The sequence below is a fragment of the Puma concolor genome, chromosome D1 (genome assembly GCF_028749965.1).
Source record: "Puma concolor isolate L17-30 chromosome D1, mPumCon1.1.hap2, whole genome shotgun sequence".
Classification (NCBI taxonomy): domain Eukaryota; kingdom Metazoa; phylum Chordata; class Mammalia; order Carnivora; family Felidae; genus Puma; species Puma concolor.
The window spans coordinates 53,883,877-53,903,046 of NC_141676.1; the positions used below are offsets into that span (position 1 = coordinate 53,883,877).

A 19,170-nucleotide genomic window follows, 5' to 3' on the forward strand; every position below is an offset into this window, starting at 1 on the left:
CTTTGGCTCAGGTCATGATCTCACGGTCCGTGAGTTTGAGCCCCGCGTCGGGCTCTGTGCTGACAGCTCAGAGCCTGGAGCTTGTTTCAGATTCTGTGTCTCCCTTTCTCTGACCCTCCCCTGTTCATGCTCTGTCTCTCTCTGTCTCAAAAATAAATAAACGTTAAAAAAATTTTTAAAAATAAAGTAAAATGAAAGATTTTGGATGGGGTTATCTCTAAGTTTCATAAAAAGTGACAAAATTGATTCTGGCTATTAACTAGTAGTTCAGCTAGGCTGTTAACCACATGAGCTCTCCATGTGGTCTGGGATTCTCACAGTACTGTGGCTGTGTTCTACGGAGAGTGTCCAAAAATGAAAATATCTATCTAAAGACACCAATGAGGAAGAGTTAAGGGTTCTTATAATCTAGACTTGGATATCCTGAAATGTCACATCCATTACATTATTTTTTCAGGGAAGTCACTACGGCCACCCCAGATAAGAGGGGAGTGGAATTACACTACACCTCTTGGAAGACTGGCAAGATCATATAGCAGAAAAGTAAATGATATTGTTTTGTATATAAAGATGTTGTTTTGGTAATCTTTGGAAAATAAAACCTGCACTAATGCACCCTAGGCCATAATATCACAGATCTCCCTTTACATACCAAATACATTCACAAAACAAAACAAAACAAAAACAAAATACATTCACCTCTTCCCTAGTTCAAAGTCTAGGATCTCAGCCTCTAAATCAGGACATAATGTGAATAGAGCTCCTTCGGTTCAGTTCCTTGTATACAGATCCTTGAATGCAGTTCCTTTCAATCTGAAGTTGTGTGAAGAAATGAGAAGGAAATCTATTTATACAGCCAACACACTATGGTGATACAGAGATGGGTAACTGTAATAGATACTCATATGCAAAATATTGGGAGAGTCATAATACAGTCACTAGGCCATTATAGTTTCTAAAATCCAGCCAGAGATTAGTATAACCAGTTTCTTAATAAGGATAAGATCCTTCTCCCTGGGAATAATTCTCCATGGCTTTTGTCTAACCTCTAAGCAATTGTTTCTGCATTCTGTGTCATCTTTGCTTTTTATTGAGTAGTAACCTGTGTTTACATCTCAGTTTTTTTCTTCATCTGTTTCCTGCCTAATAAACTTGGAGACCTAAAGGCCTCTTTTCATTTTGCACTAACTCTGTCCCTTTTAGTCCAAGCTGATGGTGCTTACATCTATTCATTTCTCTTAAAAATTGTGGAATTGTGGTTCTTGGGACACCTGGTGAATCAGTTGGTTGATCTTCTGGCTGTTGATTTTGTCTCAGGTCATGGTCCCAGGGTTGTGGGAGCAAGCCCCACATGAGGCTCTGTGCTGAGTGTGGAGTCTGCTTAGGATTCTCCCTTTCTCTCTCTCTCTCTCTCTCTCCCCCCCCCCCTCTGTCCCTCTGTCCCTCTGCCTCTCTCCCTTGTTGGTGCTCTCTCTCTCTCTCTCTCTTTAAAATAAAAAAAAATGTGGTTCTCTGTGAATCTTTTAGGGTTTACTCCATTAGACAAAAATCATACCCACAAATATCTTCCAGTTTGCTCTCTGTCTGATTTTGCTTGAGAGTTAATGATTCTCTGGGGAAATATCCTTGAGATTCCTAGAAGATTCTTTGCCTAATTGAAAAGATTAATTACACATACCCTTAAGTATTTCTTAGCAAAAGATTTTATAGTCTCATCCTAGAGATAATATTACACCCTAAGGACATTTTTTTTTCCTTTGAGAGTCTTTTGTAATTTGGAGAGGCTGGAAGGAAATTTCTTTTTTATTTGAATTCAGCCAGCCATGATTCCTTCGTATTTACTCTAAGTTATGCTTGAACACTGAATAATTTCATTTTGGCTTACATCTCTCTGTACCTTATGTGGCATAAAAATATGTGGCATAAAAATAATGTTGATATTTTCAGTGTTCTGCTTAAAAAATATCCTTGGCCAAACACATCAGTTATTTAGGTATATTTTATACTTTCTAAGTTATGGTATCTCTGAACTCTCTACAGCTGCATAGCACTTATACCTTTTTCTCCAGCCCCCAATAATAATTCTCTCACTGTCTTTCAGGCCTCCATTAACAGTTCCTTCAAGGCACTTGCAGCTTCTATGTGCTGCCTGTTCCAAAACTAATGCTACATGTTTTAGGTTTTTGCTACATCAAGAAAGACCCCACTTCCTGTTACCAATTTCTGCATCATTTATCTATTGCTGCATAACTAACCATCCCCAAGTTTATTAGCTTAAAACAGCAAATTATTACTTCTTGTGGTTCTATGACTTGGCTTCAATCAGTTGAGTAGTTCTCTCTTGAGTCTCTTATACATTATAGAGAGATGTCAGTTGAGCCTACAAATACCTAAAGTCTCAACTAGACTGGATGTTTAAGATGGCTTACCAACATGACTGGTAGTTGCTGCTGACTCAGCTGGGATCTCAACTGGGGCTGTGCACCAGAATATTTAGACATGGCTTCTCCATTTGCTTGGGATACTCGTAGCTCAGTGTTTCAGCTTGAAGAAGGAGCATACCTAGATAAAGCATTTCAAGAGACCCAGGTGGAAACTGCAAAGATTTTTGTGGCCTAACCTCAGAAACCTCACAATATCACTTACCTTGAATTCCGTTGATTAAGCAATCCCTATGTTTAGCGCCAATTCAAGAGAAATAGAATTAAACTCCAACTATAATGTAGGAATTGCAAGTTCACACTGCAGAAAAGCATGGGAGATGGAATATAGTATTGTGGCTATCTTTAGAGAATAAACCTATCACACCAAGTTATAAATGGGTCATCTCTGTGTTCATTAAGATCACCAATAATCATCACAAAAATTCTTTGTGCCAGAAGTGAACTCCTTAAAAGACTATAATAAGTAGAGATAATTGATAATATTTTTTGAAGATATGAGACTTAGAGTTGTGGAATTTTAAGGTGGATCAATAATACCTGAGCAAGAAGAAGTTATGGGGAGTATAAAAGAGAGCTATGTTACTTCCAAGCCAGGAAATTACTATAAGAATCAAGTCTATGGGTTTTTCAAAGGAGCAGGACTTTTCTGATTTGGAAGGATCCAAGATTTCTTAGGTCTCAGAATCACTTAGAGAACTGTTAAAGAACACTGAGTCCCATTAAAGTAGGATAGAGCCTGGGACTTCGCATTTTTACCAAATTGCCTAGGTGATTCTGATACTCACTAATGTTTGAGAACCCTGTTTGTAGATGACTAATTTTCCTTGGTGATTCTTAAAGGAAGGTAATCATTTGCTGTTAGCTTTGCCAACTGTCATCTGGAAAATATCCAACAGAGGTATCTTAAATTATTAGACCCTTAGTCATCTCTTTTAACCTTTTTATTAAGAATAATATCTATCCACATTATATATGATCAGTATCTTATCCCATAAGTCTTGGAAATCTATCTCAAAATAAGACAGAAATTACCCTCTGATCTATTGTCTCAGGAAGACATATCTTCTTCAACTTTTTTTGTCTTTCTTGATATCTACCTCCTTACTTTGTCTTATTGATTCCTATAACACATGGAAGACTTTTAAAATTTCATATGTATTTAAATCACCATTGTAGATATTTTAGCTGTAAAAAAATAAAATGCATTCCAAAATAAATATGGTTACCTGTTTCCTTTCCCAAGCTCTCAGTCTCATGTCAATAGTTCCCTTTAGGGAAGAAGGGTAGGATGATTTTTTCCCGAATCTGCTTGGTCTTCACCCCATAGATGATTGGATTGAGTGCAGGAGGGATGGCCACGTAGAGGTTGGCAGTCAGTATGTGGAAGGAGTGAGGAATATTGTGACCAAAACGGTGGGTGAGGACAGAGAACATAGCTGGTGTGTAGAATATAAGAATGACACAAACATGAGAACCACACGTGTTGAGGGCTTTCTGGCGGGCATCTCGGGATGGAAGATTAAAGATGGCACGAAGGATGAGAGTGTAGGAGATGCCAATGAGGATCAGGTCTGATGTAACAGTCATTACAGGCACAGCAAAGCCATACCAGATGTTGATGGAGATGTCCGCACAGGCAAGCTGGGCTATGCCTATGTGCTCACAGTACGTGTGGGGGATGATGAGTGTTCGGCAAAAAGGTAGTCGTTTTAATAGGAACACACATGGGAAGATGATGCAAAAGCTCCTGCTAACAATAGCCATTACAATTTTAGTAATAATCTGACGGGTAAGAATAGTGGTATATCTTAGGGGGAAGCAAACAGCAACATAGCGATCAAATGCCATGGCTAACAGGATGGCAGAATTCATGGCAAAGCTATAGTGGAGAAAGAACATTTGAGTAAGGCATCCAGAAAAGGTGATTTCCTGAGGACCTAGCCAGAAGATGCTGAATGTTTTGGGTACACATGTATTAGATAGGATGAGATCTGTAGCAGCCAGCATGGAGAGGAAAAAGAACATGGGCTGATGAAGGCTGCGTTCCATGGAAATAAGGTAGAGAAGGACGCTGTTGCCTGCAAGGGCCACAAGGTAGATAATGAAAAAAGGAATCCCGATCCAGACATGGAACTCCTCCAGCCCTGGGATTCCCAGTAGGATGAAAGGGCCTGAATTGAAGCTGCTCAAGTTGAATGTGGTCATTATGGTCTTGGACTGGATGTGTCTCATAGACTGAAAATAAAAATTTTGTGGCTGATTGTTACGATGATCTACAGACATCCACCTCTGAGTCTTCTTCAATATTATCCCCTCACTTTCAGCTCTGAAAAGGGATAAGCTATCCTTTGCCTCTTCTCTTGACTAAAAATACTTGCCAAACTTTCAGTTACAATTTTAAGTCATAATATAAGTGGGATCAAAATAATGTTTTCACAGAGACACAAGTCACATAACTCCAGTCATACAATTTTAGTCCTGCCTCCTTACAGGAACCCAGGAAGGTTTCTAGGAAAATATGTACACAAAACACTATTAGGCAGAGAAACAATGACTAGTTAGGAATTTGCAACAAAGTTCAATGTGAAGTTCCCACCCTAGTGAACTGGAATAATAACTGTAGGGTCCCAAGGGGCTAAACAAAGGCAAGCCCAATGTCCAACACCAAAATAGACCATTCAGTCTCTTTTCTTTTTTGCTCTTTCTCTGCAGTGGAGCATCTGCCCTCGTTCTCATCAATATTGTAGCAAAGTTCACCAACATAAAGAGGAGACAAAGAATATTCTTCCCTAGAATCTAAGGCTTAAGTGGTTTACTCTGCCTTCAGATATTACCAGGTTGGGAAAGTTTCCAAGAAAAGGTATTCTCCAATAAGACAGAGGTATTCTCTCTCTGTCACACTGGTATCAAGGAAAGAATGGAACCCTGCTCTGAACCTTCACAGAAGACATCCCAGCAGAGGGAGCCCAGTCTCCGGGTAGAGTTATGCCACAGCATTCATGCCCCTGTCTAATCTATACAATGACTCATTCTTGTGAGACTTAATTGAAACCGCTGGGCCTTTCTTCCAAAACTCTTCTGTTTGTGACATGATATACAAATCTTTTCTCCAACTTCAGTATTCACTCATTTTTCTTTCTACCTGGTCTTAAGTAGTTAGCATTCTGTAGTGCTCTATATATGTCTGCTGCTTTCTAGGTCCACCTGGCTGATAACCCCAAATGCCATGACTTTGTGACTCCTATGTTGAAGATCCTGAATTTTTTAATTTTGAAGACAATCCTCTCTCCTTAGCTTTGGAATTAGTTACCCAATGTCTGCCATGTTAGAAATCCCATGCTCATCCAACTCAGCATGTTCAAATCTGTTTCTCCTATAATGTTTTCCAATTTAGCAAATGATAGTATAATACAGTTTCTCAATCTAGAAGCCTTGAAATTATCTTAATCATATCCTCTCACACACAATCATCTTATTCATCTTCCAAACAAGTATCATGTTACAGGTTTGTTCCCTAAGTATCTCTGTATTACATCCACTTATTGCTACCCTTGTATTGGCTGTTCCATCCCATGTGCCGTCATCTGTCAGCAAGACCTCTGCATTCTAACTCAAATGTACCAGTTTTCCTTGAGCAATTAAAGGTACATGTGATGTAGAGTCTATCCCAACTAGAGAGGGGGAAAAAAGATGGAAAGACTGCAATTCCAGATAGGAAGAAATAGCAAGTCCGGCAGTCAGCAGCAGTAAATATCTTCGGTACTCAAATCTAAGTGCAGTTCATTTCTTTAAAAATAGATTCAGTTACAGCAGAGGCTAATGCATAGACAAGACTGAGCTAGGTTTCAGGAGCTAAGATTTCAGTTCCCTATTCACTGCCACAAAATTATGTATAAGCCACCTTGCCTACATCCCACATCCCCTACCATATTGGAAACTGGAAGGACAAACTATTACAGAGAAATAATAAACAGAAGGCAAAAAATTCCATGACAAATGCACTAATTCAAATGAAAAATATATAATTCCATTTAATACATTTATTTAAAGTATTCTTAGAGTCACTAAAGCAAAGCCTTTTAATCAAGTGGAAAAAGTGGCAATGGATATGAATAATCAAGTCACATGAGAAGAAACTCTAATGTTTAATAAATATGTAGAAGATTTTCAGTCTCATAAGTAATTAAGTTCAATATAAAACATGAATGATGAGGTATATTATTTACCATTAATAAAGACTTAAAAAGATTGATGGTATGAGTGATAACAGCCAATTCTGTAAAGGGTCTGAGGAAATAAGAGCTGTTATAACTCTTTTAGAAGGGTTTACTGTGTAACATTCTTAGATACTAATTTGCCAGTATGAATCAAAACATAAAGTGCACATATTCATTGTCCCAAAAGTTCAAAATATATGAATGCTTCCACAGATACAGTTATATAAATAAATAAGTGGCCTAATGATAGTCACAGCAGCAGCATTTATAATACAAAATTTGAGTGAAATTAAAATATCAAAAAATAAAAATTGAAAAGCTGGCACCATTTTAATTTTTAACGTGGGAATGATTTTAACATTTACTGTATATAACTTCTAAAAAGAATGAGGTAGAGCCCTGTGTATAGGAATCAAAAGACACCAAAATACTGCTGGCTTCCTTAGCACACATACTGAAGTTGGAAAGATACAGAGAAGATCAGCTGGTAATATAATTAATGGGTAACAAAACTTCAGAATATTTTTTTAAAAAGTAAAAAATACGTAGCGGCACCTGGGTGGCTGAGTTGGTTAAGCATCTGACTCTTGATTTCGGCTCAGGTCATGAACCCAGGATCATGGGTTCAAGCTCCACATAGGGCCATAAAGCTCTTTCCCATGTCAAAAGTGAGATACCTTTAGTCCACGGAATGTGTCACCCCCCCAATTTAAACTTCAGCTTTGGGGAATACTCTTGTCTGATTTCTTTTCCACCTACATTTGTTCTTGGAAGTTTTGTTAGCTTGGTCCATTTCTCTCTTTCTCTAGCTAACTTTCCCTGAACAATATCCAAATTAGGTAATGTTCCCAGGTACACTCCTGGCACTCCACAGTAGCCATTCAGAGCATTTCCCACACTCTTCTTCTTATTTTACTTAGCTTTCTCACTTGACGAATGGTAAACTTGAAGAGGATAGATATCATGTCTGCTTATTTCACTGTTCTATCCCTAGAACAGTGTCTGCTACAGAATCTTCAACAAGTTCTTGTTGAATAAATGAGTGGTAGAGGCCCATTGGACTTGATACTAATGAACTGGATCATCCAAATAGTGTTGTGAACACCCTGTCATTCTCCCACCTCTCTCTCAAGTTTATATCCTCAAAGCCTACCGTAATAATATAATGTAGGTCCCTCCACTTAAACTCTGGAAAATTAAAGATCTGGAAAAGCATGAAAGCTTGCTTTCCATATTAAATACTTCCATATTTAAATACTTTGGTGAGAGGAAGACTCCCACCGAACAAGCCTAGGGGATTCACAGTCACCGCACACTACTGAAAGATGGTCTGGAAGGAAGGACGCAGCTAAATGTGGGAAATTAGTAGCACTTTCCTCACCTAGAGGAAAGTTCTAGATACATAAAAAGTTCTAGATACATAAAAAGAGGTCTGTGGCTTTACATTTCCATTCTTGAAACCTCCCTGGTGTTACTAACTGTACATTCTCTTTAATCTATTAGTACTCTTTGATCACAGTCTCTTTGATTACAGTTTCCTGAATAGGATTTTGCATTTAGCAAGCATTCTATTCCCACCTTACTTACTGGTCTCTGACTGACTGCTGAGCATTTTTCTCCTCTCTCCTAAGGCTAGGAATATAAGCTATATCTCTATGTTCTCTGTCTCCTCCAGCACTAAACTAAACACAGGACAGGTCCTTCAGCAATACCTTGATCATGGAGTATTATAATCCATACCTTGCCTTTATTTCTCTTTTTTATGCTAAGTGTGTCTATGTGAATATCTTTCTTCTGCCCCATTTTAGGGAGAGGAATATCCATGGTTGGTCCATGGGTCACAAAAGGATTCTTTTGAGACCCATTCCAGAAAGCAGCTGTTCAACTCTATTTTGTATTTGTGTCTCTCTGTGGTGTGTAGGGTGGGTGGATTTTGCCCCTATCATCCTAAAAGAACAGGACATTCAGTGCATTCGTAAATGCACTCACAAATACAAAGTCATGCTTACACATATAACCTAATAATCTCTGAGGTGGCATATGGAATTTCAATCTCCATATGTCTGGCCCCAGCCTGAAATGGTCAGTTCTAAATGTATCATGACCACTCATTCTCTTTTATTTATTTATTTTTACATCTGTAGCACTATATTTTTTTAATTCTTTTTTTTTAATGTTTATTTTTTGAGGCAGAGATAGAGCATGAACGGAGGAGGGGCAGAGGGAGAGGGAGACACAGAATCTGAAGCAGACTCCAGGCTCTGAGCTGTCAGCACAGAGCCCGACGCGGGGCTCAAACTCACGGACCGTGAAATCATGACCAGAGCTGAAGTTAGACGCTCAACCGACTGAGACACCCAGGCGCACCTACATCTGTAGCATTATAAATTTTGACCAGAAAAACCCAGAAACATTTGAGGAAAAGCAGTGAGAGGGGCTCAGAATTAAGCTCCTAATAGACACCTATCATACCATTCTCTTAGCATGAGTGTCATCTTTATAATCTATATGCAGAATTGTAATCTTGCCTATTCCTCTTCCTCAGAGCCCGGTCTTTCCCCACTCTTCCTCTCCTCTTCACCAGCTCCTATTCTCATTGGCTCTGCTCCCTGCTATTACTGCCTAATAGTTCTGCTTTCCTCACCACCGGCTTATACCTTGTAGATCCTGGTCCCGGAACTACTTTGCAAAGGCAAGGTGATGATCAGAGAGTGCAGAAACACAGCAGGTAAAAATCAGACCAAAGAACAAAAGAAGCAGTTCCCGGGGCAGTAAGGATAGACATAAGATCATGCTCACGTAGGGAAGAACCAACACAGAGCCCAGAGGAGTGGAGTGCAAATGTACGTCTCTTATGTCTCTGGGGATTTGAGACAAGTTAGAACAGAGGCCCTCTGAACCCAGGGGACCTATAAGCCTCAGGTCTGAAGGCCCCAAGTCAGTCTAGGCCATGAGCAAAGGTTCGACCAAATTAACACTTTCCCAGCTTAGGAACTTACACCTTTGTTCATATTAGTGTTGGCTTGGAAATTCTGGAATCCATGATAGCAGCACACCTGAGCCTCACCAGGGTCTTTATCTAGTTTGATCAGTAATTTGATAAAGAGTCATATCTACCATGTGTCGGCTCAGTATAGAACTCCTAAGACTTCTGGTGCAAGGACTGTTTCATTTTCTTGTGAATCCCTAGCAGAGAGTATTTCATAGTGGAAAATCCATAAATGTCTGAAATGCATCTACTTCTAGCCTTATATAACAAAACCCTGAAGCTATTTCTCACTGGGACTGCATCTCTCCAGATGTGAAGAGGCCTCTCTTTTTAGATACTTACTTCAATGTTCACTCTTGCTTGGCAATTCTGTCCATCTTCCCTCAGTGAAGAATCATTACTAATTTTGTGTTCAGTCAATTTTAAACTATAGGCTACTAATCTATTTGTCTAGAGCAAACCTCTAACACAAAGCACACACAAATCTGAAAATCATAGCTATCCAGCCAGGGTATGGTCTCAGCCTTCCAATAGAACCCTGTGTACAACTGCCCATCAGATCAAGAAGGAAGTTTACTTTCAATGTCTTATGGCTAAAAATCTGGAATTTATCGCTTATTCCACTCATCCCTCCCTTGTGCTGTAACAAAGTACTTTAACTGTTCTAGAAATCAGTTTCTGCATCTATAGTAAGGGAATGATAACTTGGAAATGCTTAATTTAAAGAGGACCTCTGAGATATAAGTGGGGAAACAACTATCACCTTTCTGTGGAAAAATTTTTTTTCCATGACTCTCCATAATTTTTCTTTGATTATTTAGAGTTATAAATCCAAGTAGACTCCCTCTAAGCAAATGGATTTCATTCATTAATTAAAACTTATACATTTCAACTCCTTCATTCAGCAAATGCTTATTGCATGCCTATTACAACCTAAGAGATTGTAAATGATAGGAATGCGATGGTAAACAAGGCAGGCAGGCGTGAACCTGGTCCTTGATGACACATAATGGGGGAATAGATATTAAACAACTAAGTATACAAGCAATCATCTTATTAAAGTTGTGGTAAGTCTTGAAATAAAAAGTACCTTGTGCAGTGAGAATGTATATAAGAGGTACTAATCTAATATTATCTGAGGGGATTTGTAGTTGAAGCCTAAATAGGAATTGCCAAACAAAAATAAATAAATAAAGAGAAAGCACAGGTAGAAGAGAAAAGGAGAAATCTGATGCATTTGAGAAGCTGAAAGCTGGCAAGTATGGTGATGTACCGTCTTAATATATTAACAGTAGTATCAGTATATCTTGCACAGTCGTTTTATCCAGCTGCCCCAACATACAGAGCTAACTTCACTAAGATTCATTAAGATTCCTTTTTTTTCAACTGAATATGTAAGGAGGACAGTTGACTTTAGAACAAGTTGAGTTTAGGGTTAACAAGACAATGACTGCAATTATATACTATGGAATCTAAACTGAATAGGGAAGAAAGGAAAAGTTAGGGATAATGGCAAAAAGGAAGGGGTTTCTGATGAAGTTTGAAGGTGTATGAAACATTTATTGAGAACACATGTTATATCACATACTTTCATACCAAAGGGCATAAGAAGATGCTTAGGACTAAGTTTCAGCCTTCAAGGAGCTCATAATGTAGGTGTGGATAGATAAATTAAAGAGCAAATAAGTATGATGGTTTGTAACTGTGGCATGGATAAAGCAGCCCAGTCTGGGTATCTTCTGAGCTGCCTAAGGGCACTACAGACAGCAAAGAAAATGTCAACACACCCACACACACACACACACACACACACACATACACATAGACACACACACACACACACACACACACACACACAGAGGATCTTATCTCATTATGCCAATTTTACTCTTTACTTCTTACTCCCAAGTAATTTAAAATGCTCATCTTGATTAAATTTATGGCTTTTCTTTCAGTGAAGATTTTAGGAAATGAGTGTTTTTATCCTGGGACAGTTTCTTAAGAGGAACATAGATGAATCCTACCCAACTCCACTCAATACACACTCTACTCACACCAAGTTGTTGTTGTTGTTTTATTTTTTAAATATTTATTTATTTGTTTTGAGAGAGAGAGAGAAAGGGAAAGAGTAGGGGAGGGGCAGAGAGAGATGGAGAGAGAGAATACCAAGCAGGCTCTGCACTGTCAGCATGGAGCCTGACATGGGGCTCAATCTCATGAACTGTGAAATCATGACCTGAGCTGAAATGAAATCAGATGCTTAGCTGACTGAGCCACCACGCACCCTGTGCTGTTGTTGTTGTTGTTGTTGTTATTTTTGTTGTTGTTGTTGTTTTAAATAATAGGACATTGAGTATGACACACACAAAAAGAACATTGCTTCTGAAATTACTTGCTCAAAGAGTCAGGGATGCGCAAATTAAGCAAAATAAAAATAAATGAAGTGTAAATGAATGTAAATTACATGTAAGGCTTTGAGCTTCATGCAAGATTGCTCTTTTTATTAAATTCTTCCATTCCTTGCATTGATACCAAGAACAATATTATGCATGATCTTGAAGGCAATGGAATTATTGAAGAGATTCAAGGTACAAAGTGACAGTATCATATGAATTGTAAAATGATCACTCTAGCTTTAACAGAGAGAGTGGATTGAATGGAGCTCCTATAAAAAGATGACTTTGAAATACTCTCAGAGGGACGAATAATAGAAAGGGGCCCAGGTGAGTTCAATGGTCAGGGTAAAGGTTAGAATGTCATGTATATATCTACAGGTATGGCTTATAAGCACCTTCAAATCAAACATTTAACCCAAGTATTGAATTAATTTTGTTGGATGGTGATGTAAGACAAATCAAGGACAAGCCACAGATTTCTGGCTTGGGAACTCATGTTGGGGGTAGTGCCATTCACTGTAAAAGAAGACCAAAAAGGAAGGGCACTTTTCATGAAGGAAGTTAGTGAGCTTCCAGGTCAGTTTTGAAGAAATTAAGTCTGAGGAGTTTGTAAGCCTTCAAGTTAGTAGTACCCAGGAAGCAATTGGACAGAAAATTCTGAATCAGGCAGACCTGGGTTTGGATCCTAAGTCTACTGATTGTCTTTCTGTAATCTTTGTATGTCTCCATTTCCTCATCTGTGAAATGAATGAACTAAGATTACCCTCTCATAATTATTTTTTTATTAAAAAATATTTTTAATATTTTTATTTTTTTGTTGTTTATTTTTGATAGAGAAACCAAGCAGGGGAAGGGCAGAGAGAGTGGGAGAGACAGAGAATCCCAGGCAGGCTCCACACTGTCAGCCCAGAGCCCGATGTGGGGCTCAAAATCACAAATTGTGAGATCATGACCTGAGCTGAAATCAAGAGTTGGATACTTAATCAACTGAATCGTAACTGTTTTTAATTAAATTAATTAATATTTGTAAAATATGAGGTAGTGAAAATTTTCTTGGAGCGTGCAACTGAAGAAAACAGATACAAAAGAAAACAAGCTCCATGTAATTTGAGATGGGTAGGGGAAAAAGTAAAGCAAGTACAGGACACGGGAGGAAGGATTACTCATGTACAGACTCAGGACTGAACTGCAAAGCATCAAGCTCAGTAGTTGTAGTAGACAGACTTGATAGCTACTTAAAGAGGGAAGACAGGAGCCTTTGCCTTTAACTCAGGAACTCAGAAGCAAAGGGGTGAGTTGTATATTAGGAAATATGTAGCCTTCAAATATCTCAAAATTAGCAATAGGAAAGAGGTAAACCTTAGTATTAATGCTCTTCTGTACCAATCATCACCTTCTTCATACAAGTGGTGAGAAAACTGAACCAAGAAAACCCTTGATTTTCTGGAAGTCTAGAAGGTTTTCTTTTTCCTTTTCCCCCACCTGTCCCTACTTTGCACATGGCTGGAACTCTAAAATTTCAAGCTATAGGAGTTACAGCTTTATTTTTATAGCTCCTATGTTATGCAAAATCTCATCTAATTAATTTACCTAACTTTCTCCATCAGTGGCCCTCCCCATTCAGTGTGTCCTCTTCAAAGAAAAGACGAGAACAAATTTGTCCTGGATCTGCTTGGTCTTCACTCCATAGACCACAGGATTTAGGGCAGGGGGGATGGCCACATAGAGGTTGGCAAATAGGATGAGCACATTTCGAGGGACACTGTGCCCAAAGCGATGTGCAAGGATGGAGAAGAAGGCAGGTGTGTAAAACATGAGGATAACACTGACATGGGAACCACAGGTGCTGAGGGCCTTTTGGCGGGCACCCTGGGATGAGAGGTGAAAGACAGCATGGAGGATGAAGGTATAGGAAACAGCAATAAAGATCACATCTGAGATGACAGTCATGAGAGGGACAGAAAATCCATACCAGATGTTGATGGAGATGTCAGCAGAGGAAAGCCGAGCAACACCTATGTGCTCACAGTATGTGTGCGGTATGATGCGTGTCCCGCAGAAGGGTAACCGTTTCAGCAGAAAAACATCTGGCAAGATGACAGAGAAGCTCCTCACAACAATGCTCACCATCAGCTTGATGATCACCTGCCGAGTCAGGATGGTGGTGTACCTCAAAGGGAAGCAGATGGCCACATAGCGATCAAACGCCATGGCCAACAGGATGGCTGAGTCCACTACAAAGCTGAAGTGGAGGAAGAACATCTGGGTGAGACAGCCAGAGAAGGTTATTTCCTGGAAGCCCAGCCAGAGGTTACTGAGCAGTTTGGGCACTGTGGCAGTGGACAGGATGAGGTCCGTGGTAGCCAGCATAGCTAGGAAGAAAAACATGGGCTCATGGAGGCTGTGCTCAGTTGCAATGAGGTAGAGGAGGATGAAGTTTCCCACAATAGCCAAAACATAGATGACACAAAAGGGAATCCCAATCCAGATGTGGAACTTGTCCAGGCCAGGTATTCCCACAAGGAGAAAGGAACTGGGATTGTAGCAGCTCAAATTATGCATGGTCCCTTTAGTCTAGGATCCACTGGCTTCTGAACCCTGAGGAGAAATTAGCTATCATAAGGGGCCGTGAAAGACCCTTCTACTCTGCTACTGACCATGGTCGGGGACTGCAGCTGTCGCATTCAGTGTTCCTGCTTGAGAAGCACCTCTGTTCCCTGGATGTTGGCACCTGTAGAACTGACTTGTTATTGCACCTTTTCTTTGCCATTGGCCCCATTCATTTCCTTATACATTTATTAATAAACCTTAAAGAACGGTTATTTTTCTGGGTCAGCAATATCATATGCTGACTCTTTCTCACTGTAGATTATATGGGATAGGCACAGGTTCAAATGGAAAAAAGAAAGCATAGTATATGTATATGAGGAGAAGAAGGCTTGTGTATGTAAGGGAGAGGGAAGGCAGGGGAGAGAGAGAAGTAGGAAATATTAAAATTATGAAATGGGATGAGCTGTGAATAATAGGCTTTTGTAGAGCAAATATTATGTTTCCAACAATGGTTTTGATAAAAAATAAACTGAAGAATTTCAATAAAGCAGTAGAAAAATAATGAAAAAATAAGGAAAAAAGAAAAAAAAAAGGAAAAAATAAGGAAAAAAGAAAGGACAAGTTCCAGGGCTGTGGGTAGTACAGGAGATTTGTTGCACAGGGATTGAAATATGGTTCCGATTAGGAGGGATGCTTCCTGGGATGTGAAAATAAGAGAATGCATCTACCAGAAAATGCCCAGGGACAGGTAAGCAGCATTCCCCCAACTCGGGCAAAGGGCAGTGAGGTCAGAGGATGATTTATGGCTTCAGGGGCAATGCCCTAAACCTTGGAGGATCTCTGCTCCCTAACTTAGGAGGGGAGACCACTCTACCCATTAGTGAGTCTGACAGTGCCTCTGTGACAGATACCAGCCAGTGTGATTGGCTTGGGCAAAGTCAAGCTGAGCAGATTCTCACCTCCTAGAGATAAAATTAAGAGCACTGCTGCCCTAATGTTTTCATTTCTGGTCTACAGGTTCGTGGACCCCGTCTATGGGAATTGCTAGCTTTGCGCTGAATAGAGTCGGCCTTTGGAGGTGCCTTTTGCATTTTAGTTTTAACTCCATTCTATGATCTAGTTTATAAAGTACTTTTGAAAAGGGTGCCAGTAATGGTGATAAGCAGGGAGTGCAGCCATGGAAAGGCCAGAGCAACTGAGGCCCTCCTTCAACCAGTTTTGGAGAGGTTTAGTTCTTACCCTCTCCAACAAATCTACAAAGCCATTCAGAAAGTTTTGAGGGAAAGGGAGTGGATTTTGTGGGTAAGTCATAACAGTTCTATATTATTGTGTTTGGCAGGAATCTGTAGTTTTGTGACAAGAAAGGGGGATTTTGTGACATCTCCGCCAGAACCCCAGTCAAAACTTTACACAGTGAGGTTCTCTCACATAGGGGATGATTTTGTCACTGCCAGAGTCCTTAATTAGCCAAAGTGGACAAAACATCTACGTGGCTGGGAGGAATGTAACCAGTTACCACTGTCCAAAAGCAGCACCCCCACCCTTGCCCCAAACGCGACTCATCCTCCAAGCCCGTAAGAATGTGTGTTTGAAGTTTCATCTGCAGCTCTGATTTAGGTTACATGCCTGTGGGCACCGAACTTATTCAAATAATGGTAACGACAGAATCTTCATAAAAGTCATCCCTAAAATGACAGCTACCTCATCTCCTGTGGTATGAAAAGTAGATAGACTGAGAATGCCTCAAAATGTCTCTATAATTTAGGCTAGATTGCAACTGAGTCTCTTGAAACACAGACTCACTGCCTCTTGACAAAAAACACACTTCTTTGGGGTCACAGGGGATACATTTAAAGGGGAGAAAAATAAACCACTAATCATTAAAACCACAAAGGAGGTCAACAGAAAATATACAAACCGCAGTTTGCTGCTTCAGCCTGAATCTCTCCTGACTTCACTTCTTTTACCCAAAGAGCTCTTCTTTCCTTCTGGATTCTCCGCTGTGTTACTGGTCACGTTAGTCAGTCTGCACAAAAAATCAATCGTTTTCTGCCAGGAGCTGTCTTTTTATGGAATCACTGGTATCAGAAGGACTGCTTCCTCCCAGAGTCCTGTCCTCCAGGGCACAGACCCTACTTGCACACAACACAAGGCTACATTATTTGATAAAGATCAAAGAGCCAGTGTAGCATTTTTCTCTTCCCTAATTGGCTGTGGTTTTCAACTCAACCAATTCTCTTCTGTCTCTTGCTTTACAATAGTAGAAAGTATCTGTTTGGAAGGAAAACAAGGAAACAAACTTTTAACAGAGGAGAAGTTCCATAAAGGGTAAAAACAACCTTTTTATGCATTACCTTCTATTCCCAGGAGATAGAACTCAGGTTTATGGGTCCCACCATTGTTTCATCCCCAGACAAGGGAGGAGGTCAAACATATTAGCTCCTTTCCCTTGAGATGGAATCTAAGTTGGTGATTTTAGTAGGGGTGGATATTAGATCCCTAGGAGATTCAGTTTAGACAATTTAGACACAGTAAATTGAGACAGAATTCTCAGAGGCCTAAGAATGTTCCTGTATATGTGGTATTCTTTAATTAGTCTATTTATATAAACTTGCATCAATATTATATAAATACAATTAAAGTTTTCTAGTCTTGATATTGGGATGTAAGACCTTCGACTTTCCCCCCCAAAATTTCTTAGCCATTATTTGCACTATGCGTCGCCAAAAATTTTATAAGCAGTTTCTCAACTTATAAATACATGCGCGCGCACACACACACACACACACGCACACACACACACTCTTAGAGTTTTTGTTTTAATTACATTGAATCTGTACATTAATACAGAAATACCTGATATGTTTATAATATTGTATCCTTATATTATAAATATGACATATTCCTCTATTAATGTAGTCATTTTTAATTTCACTAATAATGTGTTTAAAAAACTAATTTGAAAAGATATCTGCATGCCCATGTTCATTGCAGCATTATTTACAATAGCCAAGATATGAAAACATTCTAAGTGTCCACTCATGGAGGAATGAAAAAGAAAATGTGGTATAGATGTGGATTATACACATAGATAGATATATAGATATATATGGTGAAATATTAGTCAGCCATAAAAAACAGTGACATCTTCCCATTTGTGACAACAGAGATGGAATTTGAGGGCATTATGCTAAGTGAAATATGTCAGACAGAGAAAGACAGATATTATATGACTTATATGTGGAATCTTAAAAAAGAAAACAAACACAAAACAAGCTCATAAATACAGAGAACAGAATGGTGGTTACCAGAAGAGGGGAGTGAGTGGTAGGCAAAACGGGTGAAGGTAGTCAAAAGGTACAAGCTCCCAGTTATGAAATAAATAAGTCATGGAAAGATAATATACAGTATGGTGACTATAATTAATAATAGTGTATTATGTATTTGAAAGTTGTGAGAGAACAGATCTTGAAAGTTCTCATTACAACAAAAAAATATTTTGTAACTACGTATGGTGACAGATGTTAACTAGACTTATTGTGGTATCATTTGGTAACATATACAATTTTTTTAAGTTTATTTATTTTGCGAGAGAGAGAGAAAGAGAGAGTGAATGAGAGTGGGGGAGGGGCAGAGAGAGAGGGAGAAAGAGAATCCCAAGTAGGCCCTGTGCTATCATCACAGAGCCCAACGTGGGGCTCGAACTCATGAAACACAAGGTCATGACCTGAGTCGAAATCAAGAGTTGGAGGCTAGGGGCACCTCGGTGGCCCAGTCGGTTGTCTAACTTCAGCTCAGGTCATGATCTCACAGTTCGTGAGTTTGATCCCCACGTCAGGCTCTGTGCTGACAGCTCAGAGTCTGGACTCTGCTTCAGAATCTGTGTCTCCCTCTCTCTCTCTGCCTCTCCCCCATTTGCACTCTGTCTCCCTTGCTGTCTATCAAAAATAAATAAAATGTTAAAACAAATTTTTAAAAAAGGAGTTGGAGGCTTAACCAGCTGAGCCACCCTGGTGCCCGAAAGTATACAAATATTGAATCATTGTGTTGTGCACCTGAAACTAATATAATGTTGTATGTCAGTTATGCCTCAATTAAAAAATACAAATATTCTTTTTTTGTGGGATGCAGAATATTTGTTTTCTATAGCTATTATAAAATTTACCACAGACTCCACAGCTTAAAATGCCAGAATTCGAGGTGCCTGGGTGGCTCAGTTGGTGAAGCATCTGACTTCAGCTCAGGTCATGATCTTACAGCTCATGAGTTCAAGCCCCACATCAGTCTCTGTGCTGACAGCTCAGAGCCTGGAGCCTGCTTCAGATTCTGTGTCTCCCTCTCTCTGCGCCCCCCCCCCCCCATTCACATTCTGTCTCTCTCTGTCTCTCAAAAATAAATAAATGTTAAAAAGAAAAAAAATCTCTGTGATTATATTTGAGCCAGCTAGATATTCCAGAAAAATCTCCCCAGGTTAAGGTGTACTGATTAGTTTCATCTGATAGTCATCTTAATCCCCCTTTACCATCTAACCTAATATAATCACAGAGGTTTGCAATGGGGATGCCATTTGAGTG

General features: G+C 39.4%; 2 protein-coding genes across 2 annotated transcripts; both read right to left on the reverse strand.

The window, feature by feature from the left end:
• Positions 1-3,701: 3,701 nt before the first annotated feature.
• Positions 3,702-4,655, reverse strand: LOC112865119 (olfactory receptor 52H1-like). Its single transcript, XM_025928161.2, has one exon. The coding sequence runs from the start codon at positions 4,647-4,649 to the stop codon at positions 3,702-3,704; it is 948 nt and encodes a 315-aa protein (XP_025783946.1). The 5' UTR covers positions 4,650-4,655.
• Positions 4,656-13,032: 8,377 nt separating this feature from the next.
• Positions 13,033-18,653, reverse strand: LOC112865369 (olfactory receptor 52H1-like). Its single transcript, XM_086678145.1, has one exon. The coding sequence runs from the start codon at positions 14,606-14,608 to the stop codon at positions 13,667-13,669; it is 942 nt and encodes a 313-aa protein (XP_086534271.1). The 5' UTR covers positions 14,609-18,653; the 3' UTR covers positions 13,033-13,666.
• Between the last annotated feature and the right edge of the window lie 517 nt (positions 18,654-19,170).